Source organism: Theropithecus gelada, chromosome 6 (assembly GCF_003255815.1).
Source record: "Theropithecus gelada isolate Dixy chromosome 6, Tgel_1.0, whole genome shotgun sequence".
NCBI lineage: Eukaryota > Metazoa > Chordata > Mammalia > Primates > Cercopithecidae > Theropithecus > Theropithecus gelada.
This window is the reverse complement of record NC_037673.1, coordinates 36,587,283-36,613,356: the sequence shown is the minus strand read 5'-3', so window position 1 is coordinate 36,613,356 and position 26,074 is coordinate 36,587,283. Positions and strand designations below refer to the sequence as shown.

General features: G+C 33.7%; 1 protein-coding gene across 2 annotated transcripts in view; it reads right to left on the bottom strand.

The window, feature by feature from the left end:
- NIPBL (NIPBL, cohesin loading factor) overlaps nt 1-26,074 on the bottom strand; it is a 194,717-nt gene that overhangs the window by 72,176 nt on the left and 96,467 nt on the right. For both annotated transcript variants that reach the window (XM_025387913.1, XM_025387914.1), the window contains 4 exons: nt 22,317-22,477; nt 21,001-21,097; nt 16,581-17,207; nt 6,726-8,351 (listed from right to left, as the gene is read on the bottom strand). In XM_025387913.1, coding sequence (XP_025243698.1) covers nt 6,726-8,351; nt 16,581-17,207; nt 21,001-21,097; nt 22,317-22,477 — 2,511 coding nt within the window. The remainder of the gene's footprint in view (nt 1-6,725; nt 8,352-16,580; nt 17,208-21,000; nt 21,098-22,316; nt 22,478-26,074) is intronic.

The window sequence follows — 26,074 nt, the reverse complement described above, 5'->3', positions numbered from 1 at the left end:
AATACTATTAAGACCTCTAGCATTCTCCAGATCATTTTAACTTCTGTAAAACTTTGAAAGTTTAAACAACATAATTCAAAGGTCAAAAGTTTTATTTCTGAAGATGACCCAACTTTAAAGAAAAAAAATCCAGGAATCAATGTCTCTACATGTATCATCCTCCAAAAGTGAACCCTGTTTCATTTTGAACAGAATTGTCTATTCCACAGGTTTCACACATTTTCTGAATTAACCACATCCTTTCTTCCATTTCATGAAGCACTTTATAAATGGACTCTGCCAGGTCCCTTGATTACAAAGATAACAGATAAAATGCATGACTTTCCCATATTCAGGCCTGGGATCTTTAATATGACATCAAGGATCTGGATAACCCAGTCATTTGGAGGCTGAGATGGGAGGATTGTTTGAACTCAGGAGTCCTAGGCTGCAGTGAGCTATATTAGCACCACTGCACTCCAGCCTGGGCAAGAGAATGAGACTCTGTCTTTAAAAAAATGAAAGGATCCTGATTTGGATAACTCAGTTTAAAAAAAAACGAATAAATAGCAAGTACTTAAAATTATCTGTATGACATACTTGGTTATGTTATTTCCCCTGAATTAGTTAATAATCCATTAAATACAAACATAGAGTCTTGCTATCTCTTAACATATGATGATGTATTTTAGGGATTGATGATTTTAGGGATTATTGTTGCTTGCCAAGTTATTTGTTCCTAAAAACTTCAGACTACTAGTGCTTTATGATTGTCTCTCCCCTAATTTCTTTTGTCCTGCTTTATTCTTTAAATCAGATGTCTGAATTCTCATAAAACTTTATGTTATTGGCTTGATGAATAATGTCATTTAGTCACAATTTTGTGAGATACCAAGTTTTCAGCTTCTGTACATATGTTCCATTAAATACAATGCACTCTATACTCTGGCTCTAATATGGCTAAAGAATACATTTACTCCTAGATAAGCTACATTTAAGTAATCTTTGATTTCTATTATAAATCACACAAATCAGCACTTGCCAGATTATTAAAACCAGAAATCATCAAAAGATTTAAAGTCCCAAACATTGATTTGATAACAAAGTGTTTTGTTTTCTTTTTAAAACAGGAAAACAACTCTGAGATAGAAACAAATCACCTAAACTAATAAAATATTTGGGGCTGAAGCTTTGGTCAATGGAAACAAGTCATGTTCAGAAAAAAAACTAAGAGCCTTACATAAACCTCCAAATATTATAAATCCTAAAAAACAAAAAAAAATCTTGGGCAGGCACAATGTAACAGTTTAGTGACAATTCTTCCATTAATCTACCCATATAACACAGAAGCACCAAATGGATCTTCAACTTCAATTAGAGGTAAGCGGGGGCAAAAAAAAAAAAAAAATTTCAATACTGCATATAAATGACAATTTACTACTCATTATGTAAGTAACAACTTACTACTCATTACTGAAAAGTAGGGGGCAGGGATCAAATGATTCTTTCCTTGATATGTATACACGGTGAGAAAAATAAATTGTGGCAGTAATATCTTTAAATCTACACTGAATATAAAGTGCAGATACATAAAAAGATTTGTTTTTAAAAATTGCTTTCTTCATTTAGATAAATTCAATTCAATTAGAAACTGAATGACTGTACATTCCTTTATATAAAAAAACAGACCGATTAGCTTTTACTATAACAACATTCATTTTGGTTTTTATAACTGTATAAAGCAGGAGGGAAATTGGTTTCTTTATTTTAAAAGTGAATGAATCAAGCTTTGAAAGGTTAAGACTTATTCAAGGTTTTGATATCAGTTCTCTTTGTACTATAATTTATAATAAGTTTAAAAGAGAATTTTTAAAAATTGACACATCAGAAGCCAGAAAATGCTACTATTTTTATAGGCAAGACAGAGAGATCCATATTAAAAAACCCATTTTATTGGTATTATAATACTAGTAGGTATTCATACTCTTTAATTTCGCATCAGGCCCTTGTAAAGAAGGGTTTCATTAACTTTTTTTTAGGATATAAGAGGGAATTCAGTATGTCAAAGATAATTTCTTCATAAACAGACACAGGTTCTTTCAGAATTAGTATTTGCTAGCTCCTTAGCTGTCAATTATACACCTATTTCTACAGATACAAGAACCCTATAGAAACTACATTTTTGGGCTGGCTTAAGAGATGGAATGGAAAGGAGAGAGAACAGCTTCAGCAAACTTTAATTTTTATAAAAAGGTTTCTACGTAATGCATTTCTTTTAAGCAATATTTGTATGAACAATCTATTAAGCATAATTTGGAGCAAAAATTTCTACAAATGGAAATGAGTACAAATTTTCAAAATACTGCTCTAAAGTCACAAGAGCTAGATATGGATTATGCCAACTTCTGTAATAAACTTTCTCTAAACATTTCCTAAAGATATCACTGATATGAATGTCTTTATAAAAACTGAAAATTCGAGTTTTTTAGAAAGGTATTTTATAAAACTGTGCAAATGAAGCAAAATAAATTCCCACTGCAGCATCATTAAATATTATTCAATATTACAATCTACCTTAAAGAAAACACACTAAAAATCCTCAATTTAGGAATTAATAAACTATGCTATAAATTCACTCTCAGAAACAATACTTTAAAACTTGCAGAAGCTGAGGATCCTAAACACAATCTAACTAGACTGGTTCAGTGCTAAGTAAAAGGCAACCAGCTGATGACAGTGATCAGCATTTAGTAGTGTAACTGTAACAGTAGATAACTGAAGTGACATAACTGTCGCTAGTAAGGCCTATAATCATTAGCTCATCAAGTGAGCAATATAGGCTAATCACTATTGACTATTAAAGCCGCCAGATACATTCCCAGTGAAGACTACTTTCAGAAACTGCTTTACTCTTCAGTTTAAAGGATGATGTCAAATAACAAATAATACGGATATTTCTCGAAAGCACTGAGTCCACATAATGGAGAATGATATACTAGTTGGAAAGAAGAAGGGGGAGAGAGAAGGAAAAATGGTTTCCTTAGACATAAAGCTATTTTGAGACACTCTGGAATTTAAAAAAAAAAAAAAAACCCAAAACAAAATCAAATGTTTGTAATTACTGATACTAAGCTGTTAATAACACTGAAGGCACATGTTAGTTGATGATTATGCCAATCTTCTTTTTTTTTTGAGATAAGAGTCTTGCTCTGTCACCCAGGCTGGAGTGCAGTGGCACAATCTCAGCTCACTATAACCTCCTCCTCCTGGTTTGAAGCGATTCTCCTGCTTCAGCCTCCTGAGTAGCTGGAACTACCAAGTGCCTGCCACCGTGCCCAATTAATTTTTGTATTTTTAGTAGAGGTGGGGTTTCACCATGTTGGCCAGGCTGGTCTTAACTCCTGACCTCAAATGATCCACCTACCTTGGCCTCCCAAAATGCTGGGAGATTATGCCAATCTTAAAGGATCTCATAACTTTATTATTTTAATTTAGAGACACTATACATTAGGGTAATATTCTAATAAAATTTTTAACAATAAAATATTTTTTGGCATGTAACATACTGATCGAAGTATATTTTAGTAGAAGATATTTGAAGAACTTAAAAAGAATTCTACAAAGGGTTACGTTGCCTGACTGCCCCCTCCACCCCTCCTACACAAGGAATAAACAAGGTGATGGAAAGATAGGGAAGTTGACAAAGCAGGATAAGAATGGGAATAATATTAATCCCATGTTGTAACTGCTGTAGATCAAAATAAGTGTGACAGAAAAACTAAACACATAATACTATAAGCAGGTTTTCTTTGGATCTTAACAAAAATTCTAGGTAGTTGACAGGGTGAAGAAAGTTACTACAATATTTAGGAAGCAGGATTCGACAAATAAGTAGCTCTTGAGCTAGGGTGTATTGATGGGAACATAAAGGATGACTATCTAATTTTAATCTGTACACAAAAGCTTTTCCTGAAAATGGTGACAACATCGTCTCCATTCAATAGCCATTAAGTATAATTTTATTATGTATGAAGTATTTTGTTAGGTACCAGGGATATAGACATATTGCCACAGAAATCAAATCAAATGTAACAATGCCACTTTACATTTAACATGCTCATACAAAAGACAAAAATAAGTAATCTAAAATAGGAGTAATAAATCTGTACCTCTATCACACACTCAAAATTTATCAGCTTAAAATATATCCTAAAGAATGAATATTTTCTATATGAACAACTGGTAAAATATTCAAAAGATGGAAATTTATGGCTTTTCAATTTTGGCCCTAGGAACCAACTATAAAAGTATCCCAGCAATATTCAGACTAATTCCTTTACTCAGAAAATCATCAACACATCAAAATGTGATTTTCTGTGAATCTCCAAAGAAAATCCCAATATATACTACAAAGGGTAAGTAATCTACAACTGTGCTTCATGTACATGCAATTAAAAAAATCCACAATTAACCAACTCTGCTATTTAAACTGAGTAGCAAAAATCTAAAATAAAACCAAAATTAGAACATTACTAAAAAAAAAAAAAAAGATATGGATCCTAAGACATAAATAAATTAATCCAAAAGATAGCTACACGGCATCCTGAAATGAATTTAAGCACTGACATAGTATTTTTTGATGAAAACGACTGTTATTGTAATTGCAGTTACATTAATATATGTGTATATATACATAAACATGCACATGTACACATACATACACATCACTCAGACACTCAGATAGCTTACTTACATACTAACATGACCATATCAGGTATATACATCTGCATTAAAAGTATACTATCAGAAACGCATTTTGGTGCTAAAAACTTATTCATAGGCCATATTACTGCATGTGAAAAAACCAGGTGAAATAATACAGCAATTACTAACTAAAAGCTATATTCACTTCTGGATGTTATTTAAGGAGTTGTAAAAGACTCTTTGTTAGAACAGAGTTTAGAAAGCAAGGCTAGGGTAAGCTGAGAGGGGAGGGAGAGAAAGATGGTCCAGATCAAAGGAACAAGAGGGTACCACTTTCCATCTTTCACCTGACTCTTCTAAAATTGTATAGCCATACTCTTTAGTTTATAAATATAAGCTACTCCCAAACTTTCGCTAAAAAATTTTAAAGAAAATCTTTACCTAAAAGAAAACAAATCTAGTGTTAACTCCTGCATTCTACAACCTCTTTCATATTAACAAGTAACTCTGAAAAGACACATTCCAGTTAAATAAAAAAGGCTACTTATTGAGGCTGATGTCTTAATTGATTTTTGGTCTAATTGCTATAATCTAAAAATTGAAAGCTTCACTCAAAGAACACAAATATTAGTAACTCAGAAGGCAATATTTTTTCATTTTTGTAAGACAAAATCAAATAAATTAACAGTGAAGAAATGAATGTTGACGAAGACCAAGCAAGAATAACAACAGATTAGCCACAAGTCATTCTTTGAATAAAGAGTTCTTTATAATATGTTTTCAAAGAGTTTTCTTGGTAGACAAGTTACAACAGCATGTTATGAAAACAATAACCACACACTTTTCATATCTCCTAATGCACTGCAGTGCTATGCAATACAACTTTCTGTGATGATGCAAATGTTCTGTTTTGTCCAATACGGTAGCCAATAGCCACGTATGACAACTGATGAAATGAACTTTCAATTTTAGTTAATTTAAATTTAAATAGCCAAAAAAGGTAATGGCTACCATCTTAGCCAATGCAATTCCAGATTTCATATACTTGGTTATATATAAGTTTAAATCTAAATTCTTAATAATTCTCTTTCACAGAAGGAAAACTCAAAATCAAATAAACTCTCAGTTCTATTGCCTTCACTACACCTCAATATATTTAGACTGCATGGACATGGTGGCTCACGCCTGTAATCCCAGCACTTTGGGAGGCTGAGACAAAAGGATCGCTTGAGGCCAGGAGTTCGAAAGCAGCCTGGTCAACAAAGCAAGAAGACCTCATCTCTATTTAAAAATAAAAAAAGTTATTTTAAATACTTGTGTACAAACGGATACAAAAGTATATCTTCTGCACAAATGGTCATTATTTTTTGGCACTTAAGACATTCTTCTCCCTTTGGAAATAATCTTACTCAAGTAACCAGAGAATTTAACTCAGAAACCATGCAAAAATAACACCAGTCCCCCTGCCTCCCACAAACTTACAATTTAACCAAATTTAAAAAGTAAGTACCGTTCCCTATTACCTTTGCATAAATAAGGACAAAAAGATATGTTTTAAAAATATAAAACATATTTAACTAACCATCTCCCCAACAAAATGAAAAATAACCTTTTATATAACTTTCTAAACTATACAAACTATTCATCGATAATTAGCTCAAACACAGGTCTGTAAGAATATAGTATTGTAAGACTATAGAGAGTTTTTAAAGACAGCTATTTTAATACAACATTCACTTGATTAACATAAGAAATAACGAATATAAGAAATAATTAAACAGCCAAATAACTTATCTCTGTGTAACCAAATAGCAGTAAGATTCATAACTACCTTGAGTAGTGGGTGGGAAGAAAAAAACTGTGGGGAAAAAAAAATTCATTGGAAACCTTTATCTATACTTCTGAAAAAAATTTACTGTTGTTTGACATAGATGTTATATTTTCACGTAGTAGCTTTCTAATTTTTGTAAATTTCCTTTTTAATACTTAGTAACCTTAGCACTTAAAATCGATTATATTATAAATGACATCAGTATTCTTACCTTTATTTGACTTTGATGGTTTATTCTTGATAGGTTTAAGGGAACTTCTTGATTTGTCCTCTCTATCTTTAATAAGTTTCTGAACATCATCCAAAGATAGTTTTTGTAGAACAACTACAGGCTTAGCTCCTTTATTTAGATCTTCAACTAATCCTATTTTTTCTACTTTGTCTTTCTGCTCTCCTTTCATTTCCATTTTCTTTGTTTCCTGAGTAACATTGCCATCTTTATCCCTCTTGATTTTCGGAATGACAAAATTTTTCAATGCACCAGACCTGCCCCCCAACAAATAACTTGGAAATTCTGCCTTATTGTCAGGGTGTGCTTTATTAGTGTCTACTTTACTCTTGTTACCCTCTGTCCTTTTGTCATCTTTACTATTTGGTGATTTAAAACCAGGTTTATCAGATCTTGATTTATTAGAATCTCCTTGTTTAACACGAGGACTGTCAGGTCTTGATTTTTGTTCCCCAGAAGATGGTCTTTCCCTTGAGTCCCCTGATTCATGCCTGTGTTTTCGTTCTAGTTTATCAGTTTTTGAACTATCAGATTTAATGCCATGTTCATTTCTACTAGAGGATCTCAATGTTTCCGGTCTTCGAACCCTAGACTGATCTCCTCGATGTCGCTCTGATTCACCCCTGTCATCTGATTTTTGTTTATTATCATGGTCACGTCTTAGTGACTCAGAAATAGATCGCCCATCAGGTCTCTGCTTTAAGGCTTCAGCTCGTTCTGATTTTAACCGAGGTGAGTCAGATTTAGTATCTTGTTTATGTTTAGACACTTCAGGTTTTTTCTCTGTAGACAGCTTTCCAGAATCCCTCCTATTGTCATGCCTGTGTTTTGGTGTTTCAGGTCGCCCTTCATTTTTTTGCTTTGGAGTTTCAGGGCGGCTTTCACCTTTTTGCTTTGGAGTTTCAGGCCTTCCATCACCCTTCTGTTTTGGGGTTTCAGGACGCCCTTCACTCTTTTGTTTTGGAGTCTCAGGCCGGCTTTCACCCTTTTGCTTTGGGGTTTCAGGCCTTGATTTTGTTGTTTCTGATCTGCCATTATTTTGTTTGTTGTCATTTGGTTTTGTGTCAGACAGTCTATTTTCATTTTGTTTAGGCTCAACTATGGTGCTCTCGTTTTGTTTGCATTCAGTTGTTCTGCTCTCATTCTGTTTAAGTTCTTCTGTTTGGGTCTCAACTTTAGTTTCTAACTTATTTTCAGTTGATTTTGTCTCCACCAATCGGTTTTCATTTGGTTTAGATTCTGACAATCTACTTTCACTTTGTTTCATTTCACTCTTTGAAAGCTCAGGATCAGACTTTTTCTTAGGTGTCTCAGGATGGTTTTCTGGTGTAGATTTAAGATTTCCAATAACATCTTCCTGAAGAACAGAAATAGGTGCATCATTACATTGTTTGATTTCTTCAGGCTTTTTTATGGAGTCTGAATCCTGAGTTACAGAAGCCTGAGAGTCCACTCTTCCTGCCTGATGAAGATCAATGCTAACCATTAATGCTGGCCTTGACCCATTTCCCGTAGAACCCGTCTCCTGAGAAGCTGGTCTATTACCTCCTGTAGCACCCCCAGCCTCCTGTGGGTAAGAATCTTGTTTTCTTTTTTTCAAAGGCTTATCTGAAATTTAAAGATAAATATTCGATATCAGTAATAGACATGTATTCTTATCTTATTAAAAACCCTATGGATGTTGTTTATCTTTTTTAAGGTTATGTTTTAAAAATGGAGTAAATGCAAATGCACATATGCATACATAAAATAGTAAGCATGAATGACACAATACTTTGAAAACCAAGGTTTGAAGAAATATGTTTGAGAGATTTCAATAAATACAGTAAAAAGAATTTAACTGCATACTCTTTAAGGATATAAATAAGTGTAAGAATATAAAATGGATAGAACTTATAATGTACCAAATACAAACATATATTTATGTTCATAGATGTTAAAGATAAATCAGATTCTTTCCCTAAGAATAAAACAACCAGTTATAAATCATAGTCTCACTCAGGTTAATTTTTAACTGTTAGCGAAAAACTATAAAGAGCTCCAAATCTGCCAACATACCAAACAGGAAATATAAGCTTTTACTGTATCTAAGATAAGTATGGAAAAAAAGAAATAAAATAGATACCATGCCATTGGAAAAAAATGAGTTTAAAAAATGAATTTAGTAATCTGTCATTTAACTTTAATCAATAATTCAAATTCTTTAAAGTGTTAAAAGAGTGAAAGGAGTTTAAAAGCTAACCACAATGTTAGATAGAAGTAAATTTAAAATAAGGAAGCAATAGATAGCAAAGGAATAGAAAATTTAAAATCAAGAAGCAACAGGTATAAATTAGAATCCTGTCTTAAGCAACTTCCACTGAAGAAAACTGTTCCTACTCTTCAACATAAAGTTATAATGTTCTAGGGATCTATTCTGGTCTCGGAAAGAAATAATTTACAGTATTATTAAATGTAAAGACACACACACAAACACAAATTCACCATTGCAATAAAATGCGAAGGTATTTTTAACATCTATATATTTCTGTGTATGATTCCATTTCTGACTTATGAGGGTGCTAGGTCATTTTCTGTAAATTAAATCTCCAGTTAGGTCTTGGGAATAGTTACATTATAGTACCTTGAGGTTTGGCTTCCTTTTGTTTATTTGCTGAGCTTGAGTATGTTTTAAAAATCACTCTTAGTTATTTTAACAAGACAATCTCTAGATTCTCTTGTAATATTCACTAATGTGAATATAAGGAAGATGGTATCACAAGATTAAAAGTCAAACTGACAACTGAAAAATGGCTCCTTATTGTTAAGAGAACCAAGTTGTGATTTTTTTTTTCCTAATGGTAATGCTTCTTTTATATAGCAAAGTTCCAGTTTTCTTTTTAAAGTGGGAAGTAGCAGTTCTTGCCAGTTTAAAATCTAATCAAATGTAACTGCAATTTAATTAAGATATTTGTTAGTTATATTTTGTAAAACTAAGTCCTTCTGCTCCTTCAGTTATCCAGTCAAATCTAACACCACACATGCTCCATTTGTAAACCACCACCATAACAATTCTAAAGTATATTATCATTAGATTGTTTCCACCAGCTAAAACTAACATGGTAAGAATTTATAGGAAGCTTTCTACGTCAATACCTTAAAAAAGAAATCAGAATACTAAATTTATCGAATCCTCTTTTAGAATCTTCTGCCATTCAAAAATCATCTTTATGTTTTGTCATAGGGCAAACCAATTGCTATCTCATGAATAAGATGCTTTATCAATTTATACTTATCCCTTAAACTTTTATAAGAATCTAGAAATTCAAACAGTATAACCTAAGATTTCTATATTTTTGATGAAATATGCTTTGTAAAAGTAACTAAAATGGTAGCCTAATCATACTTAAGATGTACAACGACATAGGTCTCTGGCATCTGAAGATTTAAGATATCTATGGCTCACTCTTTTATGCAGTGTCTTCAGAAAAACATTAGCATAACTTAGAGGGCTGACTTTTAAAGGATTACAAAATACTCAAGAGTTTATATATTATTAACCTCAATCCAATTTATCTTAAGACATTAAAATGAAAATTTAGCAAATACAATAACAAATATCTTAATTTCAAAGAAATGATATATTTTTATTTAAACTGAATCCTATGATTATTTATAACAAAAAATGTATGAAAGTATTTGCACACAAGTAATTAAGATTGGGAAACATCTTACCATTTTTTTCCACTATATATAAAATGCTGTTAAATACAAAATTTTAATCATTCAACTACTGAAAAGTACTTTACTCCTGTGAAACCTGGAAAATTTTCATTATTGTGGCAAGGATTCTTAGATATGTTAAGAGGATGTATGTTCTGATTCACTTGGTCTGATTCAATTCCACCATGAGCTTACTCCTTATAAAGCGGCTCTGAATCTGTACAGGTCACTTTTGTTCAACCACTTTTGTTATGAGTCTTCATTACATCATAACCACCTAATAATCATGGAAAGCCATCTCTATGAAGAATCATTCTGGTATTTAGGACAGTGATTACCTGTAAGCCCTCTTCAGCACTAGGAACCATAAGATTAGCTATTAGAATACATACATTCCTAAAGAAAATGCATACAAAAGGATTATCGTAATCTCAAAACCAACACTTGTCATCCAGATGCTGATATCCTCAAAATAAGATCCAGCCCTTACAGAAATTCTAAACTCAATTATGCTTACAAGAAAAACAAACTATACCACTTACTTAAATCTACAAGTGATATATGAAAACACTTAAAGCAGAAAGCACAAAAATTGTGTATACATGGTGGCCAATTAAGTACAATGAAAACACACCACCCCTCAACCACAATACAAGCTGAGTGGCTAATTGTCCTATTCCTTGTACCAAATCCCAGTCTCTTATTCCAAATGACAGTAGGTAATAACTGACTTTTAACAAGGGCTATAGTGCAAGAATATTGTAACATTATATAAACATTAGTGAAGCTGAGCCATTCCTTATACTTGCTAACATGGAAAGTGGACCTTAGGAAAAGATGAAATAGGCAAAGATGAACAAAGGAACCCCCTCTTTGACAAAGGAAAGCAGAAATTTTCAGCACATGAAAAAGGTATTAATATCTAATGATAGGTCATCCCAGAAGCAAAGAAAGATGAATAGCCTTTTAAAATTAATTTATGTAATTAGAGACACTAAAAGTATGAGCAAAAAGATTGAGAAAACGGTCCTTTTGGAATATTATAAAATATTAGGCTACAAAGTTGCCTTATCAGTGTATATATAGAATTGCTCAAAGAAGAGAGAACAGGACAAAGGGACATAAATACCTAACAGCTAGAAAAACGTCCTTCTTATGCAGAACAAGGGTACAATAGGGTCTGCCACAGCCTAGGTAAAACATTTCTTAAGACTATTCTATCCCTTTACTTGAATTCCACAAATATTCTACATTTGTTGAATTTTCTAATCTTATTTATAAGGTATAGTGTTTTTGATTCCTGGTTATTGAGTGGAATATTTCTCTCACAGTAAATGAATATATTGGCAAACAAACTTATACCCTAAAGTAAAACTAGTAGGCCAAATAGTCCTGCCTGTTCCGTATCACCAGTAATACAACAGTTGTAAAAAAGTCCTCAGTGCCAAATGTTTGAATACATTAAATGTTGATTTTAACATTTAGTCTTTAATAAGTAAAAATAATGGTAACTAGGGACAAATTAATTTCAAGGAAGTATTTCATCTCTTAAGGACTCTAAAACCACCACTTCAGAAGAATTTTGCTTTTATTTATGACCTCACCTATACCCTTGGATCAATATATACACCTTTAATCATCGCAAAATCTCAGGGTAACTTCTTATATCACAAATACTATCCCATCACGCAATGCAGAAACTGAATGCAATATGCCAAGTTCAAATCAAAAGGGTTAGGTGGCATCTAAGTTCCAAAAGTTTTCAAATACAGTCATGTATTGCTTAACAACAGGATACATTCTGCGAAATGCATTGTTAGGCGATTTCTCTGTTATGTGAGTATCATATAGTATATTCACATAAACCTAGATGATATAGCCTACTATGGACCTAGGCTATGTGGTATAGTTTATTGCTACCAGGCTATAAACCTGTACAGCATGTTACTATATTGAATACTGTAGGCAACTGTAACACAATGGTAAGTATTTGTGTATCTAAAACATATCTAAATGTAGAAAAGGTAAATATACAATATTATATTCTTATGGGACCACCACTGTATTTAAAGTCTAGTGTGAAATGAAACATCATTATGTGATACATGACTATAAATCCACGAAATAAGAGGAAAGTGGCTTTCAGAAAACAAGTTAGAAATGACAACAATAATATGAAATCAGCAAAACCTACTTTAATCCTCAGGATATCACCACATACCTGTATTTTCACCAAAATTGAATGTCAACTCTGCTCATTCAACTTTTCAGTTATCTGTAACTATGTCATCATAGATTACAGAAAAAACTATTTAAATAATTGAAAATAAAATATACAAGTTTCTACAAGAACAGTATGTTGTATCTGTTGACTTTGTTCTTTTTTTCCAAAGGAAAGTTAGTAGTATAAAAGAAGTTTGCTAATATACAATTAGAACTATACATGACCCTTATTTTAATTCCATTTTTATAAGTAGAAACTTTGGATTCAACAAATATGATACATAAAAAAAGGTCACCATTCCTCCTCTGTTTTTGTTACTATCAACAACTATTAAAATTCACTTAAAAAGTACATTCTTTTTCAAGAACACATTTTTCCATAATAAAGATTTAAGGTCATGCAAAAATTCAGTTATCAGGGCAACTAACATTTCTTGGTCAGGGAACTGTAATATTGTATGTTTCTTGCAAAACTGACTATCCTAAGATTCAGGAATTTTGAACAGGTTAATAAGAAAAGCTGAGTAATATTACTTTTTTCATTTGACATGCATACACTTTTATAAAAGGTTAGAGGAAGAGATGTAATTTGGAACCTATGTATTTATTTCCTGAACCTCACACGGCAAACTAAAGAGAAAAGGTACAAGCAACATTTCATCCTTAGTATCAAAACTTTACTAGTTTAAAAAAAAATTCCAGAAGTCCTACCCAGAGCAATCAGGCAAGATAAAGGAATATTAGGCATCCAAATAGGAAAAGAGGAAGTCAAATGATCTCTGTTCACTGATGAAATGATCTCATACTTAGAAAACCCAAAAAATTCCTCCAAAAGACTCACAGACCTGATAACTTCAGGGAAGTTTTAGGATACAAAATAAATGTACCAAAATCAGTAGCATGTCTATACACCAATAACATTCAAGCTGAGAACCAAATCAAAAACTCAATCTCATTTACAATAGCCATACACACAAAATAAAATACCTAGGAATACATTTAAACAAGGAGGTGCAAGAGCTTTACAAGGACAACTACAAAACACTGATAAAAGAAATCATAGACAACACAAACAAATCAAAAAACATTCTATGTTCATGGATAGGAAGAATCAATATTATTAAAAATGACTATACTGCCCAAAGTAATCTACAGATTCAACACTATTCCTATCAAACTACCAAAGTAACTTTTCAAAGAATTAGAAAAACTATCCTAACATTTATATAAAACCAAAAAAGAACCTGAATAGCCAAAGCAATCCTAAGCAAAAAGAACAAAGCTGGTGGCATCATATTAGGAAACTTCAAACTACACTACAAGACTACAGTAAGCAAAACAGCATGGTACTGGTATAAAAACAGGCATACAGATCAATGGAACAGAATACAGAACCCAGAAATAAAGTCACATACCTAAAAACAACTGATCTCCAAGAAAGTTGACAAAAATAAACAACAGAAAAAGAACACTCTATTTAATAAATGGTGCTGGGAAAACTGGCTAGCCATATGCAGAAGAATGAAATGGGACTCCTGCCTCTCACCTATACAAAAATTAACTCAAGATGAATTAAACACGTAACTCTAAGACCTTAAGTGATAAAAATCCTAGAAGAAAACCTGCAAAAAACTCTTTTGGGACATTGTCCTAATTAAAGAATTTATGACTAAGACCTAAAAAGCAAATACGACACAAAGAAAAATTGACAAATGGGGCTTAATTAAACTAAAGAGCTTCTGTACAGCAAAAGAAACCATAACAGAGTAAACAGGCAACCTAGAGAATGAGAGAAAATATTTACAAACTATGCACTCAACAACAGTCTAATACCGAGAATCTATAAGGAACTCAAACAAATCTACAAGAAAAAAACCACCCACTAAAAAGTGGGCAAAAGACATGAACAGACACTTCTCAAAAGAAGACGTACACACAGCCACCAAATATTTAAAAAAAATGCTCAACATCATTAATCATCAGAGAAATGCAAATTAAACTACAATGAGATGCAATCTTAGACTAGTCAGAATGGCTATTATTAAAAAGTCAAAAAATAACAGAGGTTGCAGAGAAAAGGGAATACTTACACACTGTTGGTGGGAATGTAAATTAGTTTAACCCTTATGAAAAACAGTATGGAGATTTCTCAAAGAACTAAAAATAGAACTACCATCTGACCTAGTAATCCCACTACTGGGTTTCTATCCATAATAGTTTCTATCCAACTATTTTATAAAAAAGACACCTGAACTCATATGTTTATCACAGCACTATTCACAATAGCAAAGTTACAGAATCAACCTAAGCGTCCATCAGGAGTGGACTGGATAAAATGTGGTATATATATACCACGGTACACAATCATAAACAAGAGTGAAATCATGTCCTCTGCAGCAACACGGATGCAGTTTGAGGCCATTAGCTACCCTAAGTGAAATAATGCAGACAGAAAATGAAACACTACAGGTTCTCACTAATAAGTGGGAATTCAACAATGGGTACACACGGACATAAAGTTGGAAACAACAGATACAGGGGACTCAAAAATGGAGGAAAGAGGGAGGGAGCCAAGGTTGAAAAACTATCTAATGGGTACTATGATCACTATTTGGGTGATGGGTTCATTAGAAGCCCAAACCCCACCATCACACAATATACCCATGTAACAAACCTGTACATGTATCCCCTGAATCTATATTTTTTTTTAAAAAAAAAGACGAAGAAAAAAATCCCAGCTCCCTAGCCAGTAAAATGAAGACTTCTAGCAATCTCTTTATTTGCATCTATTTCTGATTTACATAGGTTGCAAACATTGTAGTATAACAATTACTAAATACAGTCCATTTTTTTCAATAACATTAAAATGAGCCATCATGACAGGCAGGAGATATAATATTAATCTTCAGCGTGTTTCTTAGCATAGAAACACAATTATCTAGTCATGATCCTGTCAAACACTGAACACATCATATATAAAAATCAGCTCTACCCAATATCAAGAAGTTTTATCATTACCAAGAAATAAAATATAAGAACTGAAAATCAACCTAGAATATTTTAATCATAAAATTAAATCATAAAGCATGCTTTTGGTCTGATCAAATGTGTATATGCATTTATATAGCAATCAAATTCATCAATTATATTGCTAATTTCAACCACTGATTCATCAGTCTCTTAAAACATGAAAGAAATTTTGTACACAGTGTATACCAAATTACTAAGAACTTACTAGGGATTTATTTTTATTTGATTATGAAGCACAAGGAAAGCTCATAAATTCATAGACCAGGTATATCTTGAAACTCCATCCTAACATACTAGTCAGATAAAAGGGAACACTTCACTGTAATTACCACCAAAAGACCCTTAATTTCTAAGGTTTGCTATTTAATATTAACTTTCCATGATTTGTTTACTAAAAAAATTGACATTATTAAGCCAGTAGGATCATAAACCAAGTGAAGTATCTAACTGCCTAATAAGCATACACATAAGCTTTTCTTAAATATACCTGTTCAAAATAATTCTATAGTACTTAACCTTGTTTCAGCAGAAAAAAATTTGAAGGTGCACAACAATATTAACATAACTTGTGAAGTATACATGTCATATAGAAATGCTAATGTTCATTTTAGCAGAAAAGCACAAATAAGTAAAATCATATAGTATACAATGAGCAACAGACCTGCCGTTAGAGAATTACCAAATCTCATATAGTTGTTTCAGACAATAAATGAAATTGTTACAAATTTAACTTCTGTGTTATGAGTATTAGGAATAAAAATATATACTTGAGTAGACATAAATTATACAAAATATGAGAAAAAAAGTAATATGAAAAGAATTTTTGACACTATAATTACATATTTGCCCAGATGATGAAGTGGCAATAATGAATTATTTTACCTTTATCTTGAACTTCTTTTGAGAAGCGCTCCCTTTCAATAGCTGATTCTCTCTCTATTCGCTCAATTTCAGCCAATGCATCCAATTCCACTTCATCATATATAGGTCCCTGTTGTGATACCTGTTGCTGATTCTGTACCACAGAAGTCTGGGGTTGTTTTGTAGCAACTGAAGTGTTCTGTTGTAAAACAGGCACTTGATTTGCTGGAAGGAATGCTGTTTGTTCTTGCTGCGACAAACATTGAGCAGCATTTAGTGGGCGGTTTACATCCTGTGGAGTAATGGGTGTTTTTGAAGTCTGTCCCGGGTACTGCACATTAAAAGGAATATCATTTTCTGAAACATTGCTATTTTCCACACCAGAAATCATATCCTCTTGCTGGTCCATGTCTGAAGACCTTACACGAGAAAGTCTTAATGTAAGTTTAGTAGAGTCCTTGGATGGAGAACTAATTATATCATACATTGCCGCTTTCTCACTCTGCTCTTTTTCATCCTTGCCTAACTTCATTTTCTTTTGCTTCTTTTGTTTTCTTTCTGGAGAATCTAGCAAGATATCTGGTGGAACATCTCGAGGTGATGAACAAGGTAGAGACTGAGATTGTAGGATTAAAGGCGGTCTTGAGCCTAGAAAAATAATTCGATAGAAATAATAGTTGTGCGGGTTTCACATTTTCTTACAATGTGATAGAAATATTAAGTGACAACATGGTAATGCTAGAAAAAATAAGAAATTATATGATTCAAGCTACTTATTCACAAAAGATGAAAAGAAAGCTTAAAGACTTGTCCCACACAGTTGTTTAGCTTGCTAGTAGATAATCTAAAACCTAGGTTTGAATCTAAGTATGAGTATTCAATTTTTCAGACCAGTATTATTTCTGATTTTTGTGCCTATAATGTATAAATATTTAGCTTTATAAGGGTAAAAAGTTCATTGCTTCTAAAGATGATACAACACAAATATTTTGGGCATGACCATCTCTGTTCTTTCATGGACTATCTAGGAAAACGGATATATCCTGATTAAAGAAAGAATAAGTATGCTTTTGTTAAATTACACAAAAATAACAATTTAATCCTAGAAATCATCTCACATGAATACTACTGGGATGATAACAAAAAGCAAGTGGTCAATTTACAATTACTAAAGCCTTTACTTACTTCAAAAACTGGTGGTAAAGTATTGATTTACACTTTTATGCGGTCTTCTCTTTCTCCCTTAACATCATTCACATACTTGCTTCAGCTTGCTAATCCTCTTTTTATTAGAAAAATAAATAAGTTCAGTAAATTTCAAGGCCCAATAAAATATACTGAGCCCAGAGTCCATTAAATCAACCAATGTTATATGAAACAGGAAAGTGTTAAAAATAATCAGATGGAAAAATTATCCTAGTTAATAAGCCTTCAGACAAAAATTCTCCTTCAGACATGAAGGAAAAAGTGCACTGATATGCTTCAGAGATAATAGTATAACTGCATCTTAATAATGTATACATTTCTTATCATTAAACTATAAAATATTTAAAAACTTGTAGGAAATTGTAAAAATTGGTCAAGATAAAAGTTTTTTTTTTTACAGACAGAACTTAAAGCAAGAATTGCCTTAAATTAAGCTTTCACCGCTTTTATACTTTTTCCATGATACATAAATCTGGACTTTCAATTAGCAAGGTTAATGTATTTTAAATGTTATATATAAACATACAACTTTATTGAATCAAGTGTGATAAAGATGATATGGGAGCAATTAACTATAAATGTTAGTCTAAAGTCGTATCAATCATTCGTTTTTCCCTTTAGACTCAGCTTATATTAGACATTAAAAAGAAATGAACCTAACATTTTGTGTTGTAAAAGGTGCTTTACATATCAGTTCATTTGATTTTTACAACATTCTTGAGTATTATCATTAAAATTTTTCAGAAATGGAACATGAAGCCTACAGAGGTTAACAAATTTGCCCAAGGTTATGTTGTTAACAAACTTGAAGATTTAAAACAAGATTTGTCTTAAGTCTGAATTGTAATATGCCATTATGTCTTTGTATTTAAATTCTATGTGGCAAATTAAATACATTTTAGAACAAACTTCAAATTCTAACAATTAATCTAAAAATCAAGATAGACTGACTTACCCTTCAAAACTAGTTGGAAAACAACTTCATGACAGAAGTTCAAGCTTTTGATGAATAATATATTAGTGAGGTTATTTGCTTTAAAGTTTTCCATTTCTATCTAAAGTTTATCTACTATTTATCTATCTAATCTCAAGAGTCAGAAGAAAAAAAGCTAGTTATCTAGATCAATCACCTATCTCCCTGTTCTCTTTCCTTGGCAATCTAAATAACTTCTCACCTTGACAACATTTGTGGGATATGTATCTAACCTACAAATAGTTACTCTGGAAGTTTTTCTCCCTTTCAGAAGCTGGGTTTTTATCCCCGAAAATTCATACAATTTACAGAATTTAAATGGCTCATAACAGCTCAACTTTTACCCTATGAAAAATGTCCTTGACAGAAAACCAAACACCACATGTTCTCACTCATAAGTGGGAGTTGAACAATGAAAACACATGGACCCAGGGAGGGGAACATCACACACCAGGGCCTGTTGGGGGGAAGGGGGAAAGAAGAGGGAGAGCATTAGGACAAATACCTAACGCAGGTGAGGCTTAAAACCTAGATGACAAGCCTGGTGTGGTGGCTCACGCCTGTAATCCCAGCACTTTGGGAGGCCAAGGCAGGTGCATCACGAGGTCAGGAGTTCAAGACCAGCCTGACCAACATGGTGAAACCCCATCTCTACTAAAAATACAAAAAAAATTACCCGGGCATGTTGGCATGCGCCTGTAATCCCAGCTACTCAGGAGGCTGAGGCAGGAGAATCGCTTGAACCCAGGAGGCGGAGGTTGCAGTGAGCTGAGATCATGCCACTGCACCCCAGCCTGGGTGACAGAGCGAGACTCTGTCTCAAGAGAAAGAAAGAAAAAAAACCTAGATGACGGGTTGACAGGTGCAGCAAATCACCACGGCACATGTATACCTATGCAGCAAACCTGCACGTTCTGCACATATATCCCAGAACTTAAAGTAAAATAAAATTTAAAAAAATTTTTGAAAAAAAAAAAAAAAGAAAGAAAAATGTCCTTAATAAACAGTAGGAATGCAATCAGTGAAAAAAAGATCTTTACCACATCAGGCAGATACGAGGTAAAATATCTTTATGCTTTAGATGGCTATAATTAGAAATTCCCATGACTTGAGAGAATATATTACCAGCTATGTTAAAATTAATTATAAGCTAATTTTAAAAAGTAGAATACAGTATTCTCTTCCAACAAACTGATAATTAAAACTATTTGACTACAATTTTAAGTATTTTAAAAACTGGCTCAAACCTGGACTTAAATTCACAATTTTGTGAATCTGTTACAGATAGAAGACCATGCAAAGTTCTTTGAGAATTCAAAGATAAACTAAAATTCAGGTACATAAAGTAGTATAAGTTCTTAGAAAAAATATAAACTAATAGCTTGAGGAGATTAGGGGAGGGCCCATGGAAGATCACCCATTTAACTTAGACCTGGAATAACAGAATTTTAAAAGGCAGAGATAAAAGTAGACGTGAGAGATTTAAGAATGTAACATAGAACAGGTTAGATTTGATAAATGACTAAATAGTTGAGAAGAGACGTTGTGATAAAACTTAAAATTTTTAAGGTACAATGATTCAGGATTGGAACAGCATTAAGAGAGATGGGATGACAGAAAGAACAGTGAAAAGCATTTCAAACATGAATTTGAAATATCCGCTAGGTATGAAGGAAGTTTTGTCTGGCAATGAAGAATTACAACTTGGGAGACAAGACTGGAGCCAAAGATTGATTTAGGAGTTTTATGCATAAAAGTAATCAATGATGTTAATGAAACTTAATAAAATGGCTGGGGAAAAAAGTATAATGGGTGATAGAAGGTCTAATAATAGAAATCTCGAGAATAAGGAGAAGAGCTAATGAAGAAAAAAAGTATCAATGAAAGAAGTAGGAGAAAAACAGATGGGCTCATATGAAGTAAGTCCTTTTGGAGGAAAGAGGAGGGCTGATCAAAAATTTCAAATGTTAAAGAGAAGAAGGTTGTGGTTTGAAAAGACCACTGGATTTATCAGAGAGAATGGATACTGGATATATCTGAGAATACTATCAATAGATTACTGGGTAAGTGGAAGATGAATGAATCAATGAATAGGGACAGATTTAAATCCCATGATCTAGACCTGCTTGTACAGGTTTATTTTTTTCCTACAATGAAAAAAAAATACAGAGTAACTTTTTAATATCTGCTTTAGGAAGTTTGAGTTCTTTATTCAACTTGAAATATAAAATATACAGAAGGAAATTTTAGTTACAGTAGTACCTTTAGGAGTTCCTTCACTTCCAGCAGGGGAGCATACTGGCTGTGGAGATCTCAAGGGAAAAGATGCAGCATTCCTCATTGTTGAAGAATCTCCATCCTAAAAATAGAGTACACAATTTATCTTTTGAATGACAGGAGAGGCTTTATAGAAATCTTAAAGAGAACCAATAAGAGACATAAATTACTGACAGGTAAAGTGTTGGAATTCAAAAGCATAATTCTTCTGCACTTTCCTGTTTTCTTCTTGGTATATCTTAGAAGAATTGAAACTGTATCCAAAAGAATCAACAGCCTAAGCATGGCAATGAATAAGAAAATTTGTATTACTAGTATGCTCCATTTTTGTTTGCTTTTTTCTACCAAAGGAGCTATGAGTACTCTACCAGCTGGTAAATGTCTTGAGGGCAGAGTTTATTGTCATCTGTATTATCCTTAGACACATGCAGCTTACATAAAATACAACAAATCAATAACAAGGCAAATTTCCAGAATATGGAATATTTTAATAACATCAAGACAACATTAAATTTCAGACACAAAACTCTGTACAAGTATTAGAGGGAAAAGGAGACAAGTACTAATAAATAAAGGCTCATTATCTTAAAAAAAAATTTAGTGTGAGCAGTATTAACCTAAAACTGAAGTATTTCATTAAGAACCTAAACCTCGAGGCCAGGGGTCAGCCAACTTTTTTTTTTTTTTTTCCCAGGGAGTCTCTGTCGCCCAGGCTGGAGTGCAGTGGCCTGATCTCCACTCACTAAAAGCTCCGCCTCCCGGGTTCACGCCATTTTCCTGCCTCAGCCTCCCGAGTAGCTGGGACTACAGGTGCCTGCCCCACGCGCAGCTAATTTTTTTCTGTTTTTAGTAGAGACGGAGCTTCACTGTGTTAGCCAGAATGGTCTCCATCTCCTGACCTTGTGATCCACCTGCCTCGGCCTCCCAAAGTGCTGGGATTACAGGCGTGAGCCACTGTGCCCAGCCAGCCAACTTTTTTACATAAAGGAACAGAATAAATATTTCAGACTCTGTGGGCCACACACAGTCTCTGTCACATACTGCTTTTTGTTTTTGTTTTTGTTTTTTTAAATAACTCTTTATAAACGTAAAAACCATTCTCACTTTGTGGTTCAGGCTACTGGTCACACTTGACCAATCCTACTCTAGACTAAGCTCTGTATGTGCAGGAGCCATGTTGTACTCAGTAGGCTAGTATAATGATATACGGTAGGTATCATTCAAATTTTGAAATGGAAATAATAGGTTATATGACAAATATTAGAACTATTTTATCACCTTAATGATAATATATTACATACGTCACTACTTAGCCTGTGCACCATGTGTAGGTAGTCCTCACTTGAACCATGTCTAGGATTATCAGCATGATGATTAGCTGAATTGCCAGACAACGGACCAGAAACTTTATTATCATGTATGTTTCTCAAACCACCTGCAACAATGGGACTTGATACCGACGCTGAAATTAATAAGAATAAAAAAAAGGTTTATTAAAAAATTCTTAACATTCTTGGAGAATAGTAATTATTCACAAATATTTTAAGCATATAGAAATTACAGAGAATAATATAACAGATACTCATGTACTGACTACTTAGTTTGATCAAATCTTAACACTCTGCCAGATTCCGATCTGTTTTTGAAAAGAACTAAAACATTACAAATATAGTTGAAGATCTCCATTTATCTGTTATTTCTCTCCTCTGTTTCTTTCCTTTTACTCCTTAGAGGTAACCACTATTTTGACTTGGGTTTATTCTGCCTATGTGTTATCTTTATGCCTTTGCTATGCATGAATATATTCCTAAGTAATTCATTGTGTTTTTACATTATAATTTTATATAGGTGATATATGTATCTATCCTTATATAACTTGTTTTTCCATTTAATATTATGTTGAGATTATATATTATATATATTTTTTATATATACAGTTTTAAATTCTTTTATTTATTTTAGACACCTCTGTTGCCCAGGCTGGAGTTCACTGGCATGATCATAGCTCACTGTAAGCTCAAACTCCTGGGTTCCAGTGATCCTCTTGCCTTAGCCTTCTGAGTAGCTAGGACTACAGAAATCTGCCACCACACCTGGCTTTTTCTTTTTTTTGGTAGAGATAGGGTCTTGCCATGTTGCCCAGGCTGGTCTTAAACTCCTGGCTTCAAATGATCCTTCTGCCTTATCCTCCCAAAGCACTGGGATTACACGCAGATGTGAGCCACTGTGCCTGGCCTAAATTCATTTCTTTTGTACAGTACTCATTTCATACAGCACTCTGCTGTACGATGTACACTATTTATTTGTTCTTTCTTACGTGGATGTTCAAATTGCTTAAAATGCTTGCTGCCATAAACAATGCTGCAATGTATGTTCTTGTACATGAGGACTCTTTTTATAAATGTGTAAGAGCTCTGGGTGCTAATACCTAGGAGTGAAATTGCTGGGTATGCATATTTTTAAACCTTACCAAATAACAGATTACTTATGACCATTTGTATTCATTGGTAGCATATGAGAGTTCCCATTGTTGTATATCCTTGCCAATAATTTTCATCATTCTAAGGGTAGGAAACATTTCTAATAGTCACTTGTATCTTCTAAAAGCCTTACAGTTTTGGTTTTTCAGTTAGGTATTTAACCCATGTAAAACTCATTTTTAAGTGTGAGACAGGGATCCAACGTTACTTGTTTCCACATGAATAACTAGCTGTCTCTGCACCATTAATTAAAGAAATCATTCTTTCCCCTATTAAGATACGATGTGATAGGGACCAAGTTTCCATTTGTCCATGGGTATGTTCCTAAGCTCTTCATCATGTTCCACTTCACTATGTGTTATTTTTCCATGCCTGCACAAATCTTGACTGCTGTTAGACTGAGCTGCTACACTTCATTCCTTATTATTTTGTCTATTCTTGAACTTCTACTATATGAATTTTTAGAAGCAGGTTGAATTTCACAAAAACCTTTCTTGAGATTTTTTATCAGTGTTATACTGAATTTACAGATATGGGTATAATAATCTTTACCCTACTGAGTCTTCCTATCCATGAAGATGGCACAACTCTTCATTTTCTTAAGTTTTCTTCTATCTCTTTCAAGTTTTGTAATTTGCTCCACAAAAGTCTTTTAAATCTTTCATTAAATTTATCCTAGGTATCTTGTGGTGTTCCTTTAAATTGTTAATGATATCAAAAAAGATTATAATTATACCTGCTTATTTCTGGTACACAAAAATGCAATTAATTTCATTATAATGATGTTGTATCCAGTAACTAAGTGGAATGCTTTTATTAATTCTAGTATCTTGTCTGCAGCTTATCTCAGATTTTCTATGAAGACAATTATATCACCTGAAAATGACACCTTTTTCTTCCTTACTAATAATTATACATAGTTTTAACGCTTCTTTTCTTCCTGTATTGGCTGGGACACCCACTAAATAAATGTGATTATAGGTATTCATGTCCTGTTCCTGAATTGAAACAAAATGTTTCTAATTTTTTTCTACCACTAGGTAAGATTAAATCAATCTCTTCTCTTTTTTTTCCCCCCCCATACAGATGGGGTCTTGCTGTATAGCACAGGTTAGACTCAAACTCCCGGGCTTAAGTGATCCCCCTGCCTCGGCCACTTGAGTAGCTGGGACTACAGGTGTATACCGTCACACTCAGCTTAATGTATTTTTTTTTTTTTTTTCGAGACGGAGTCTCGCTCGGTTGCCCAGGCTGGAGTGCAGTGGGCGATCTCAGCTCACTGCAAGCTCCGCCTCCCAGGTTCACGCCATTCTCCTGCCTCAGCCTCCCAAGTAGCTGGGACTACAGGCGCCCGCCACTATGCCTGGCTAATTTTTTTTGTATTTTTAGTAGACACAGGGTTTCACCATGTTAGCCAGGTCTCGATCTGCTGAAATCGTGATCCACCAGTCTCGGCCTCCCAAAGTGCTTAATGTATTCTTATTCAGTGAAAAGTTTTAAATGACATGTATGGAAATTGAATCTTTCTGAATGCTCTTTTGAGACCTATTAAAAGGCCCACACGACCCCAGCCCGATAATCTGAATTATACTGTCTTCTACTAACCAATTCATATATATATCCAATTTTGTCACATTGGTTGATAACACTGCTTATTTTATTTTATTTTATTTTATTTTTTGAGACAGTGTCTCACTCTGTTGCTCAGGCTAGAGCGCAGTGGCGTGATCTCAGCTCGCTGCAACCTCTGCCTCCCAGGCTCAAGCCATCCTCCCACCTCAGCCTCCAAGTAGCCGGGACTACAGGCACACACCACCATGCCTGGCTAATTTTCTGTAGAGAGAGATGGGAGTTTCACCATGTTGCTCAGGCTGGTCCTCAGCTGCAAGCAACCTGCCCGTTCTGGCCTCCGAAAGTGCTAGGATTACAGGAGTAAGCAACCATGCCTGGCCTGGTTTCTTAATATTTGTTTAAAAATGTTGTTTCACCTTAAGGCTTAAGGATCACTTAAGCCCAGGAGTTTGAGTCTAGCCTGTGCAATACAGCAAGACCCCATCTGTATGGAAAAAAAAAAAGAGATTGATTTAATCTTACCTAGTGGTAGAAAAAATTAGAAACATTTTATTTCAATTCAGGAACAGGACATGAATGTTCACGTATGATGACTGATTTATAATTTTGCTTTCTCATACTCCCCTCACTTCACCTGGTTTTGGTATCCAGATTGTAATTTAACTTTATAAAAAGAGTTGAGAAAGTGTTGCTGTTTTTCTTTTTTCTGGAATGGATTAAGATTAGAATATCTCGTCATTCGATGTTTGATAGAACTTGTTAAAACAGTCTGAGTATGTTTTTATCTCTTTCCCTTTCTTTTTTTTTTTTTTTTTTTGAGATGGAGTCTTGCTCTGTGCCCCAGGCTGGAGTGCAGTGGCGCGATCTCAGCTCACTGCAAGCTCCGCCCTGCCCCAGGTTCACGCCATTCTCCTGCCTCAGCCTCCCGAGTAGCTGGGACTACAGGCGCCCACCACCTCGCCCGGCTAATTTTCTTGTATTTTTAGTAGAGACGGGGTTTCACCCTG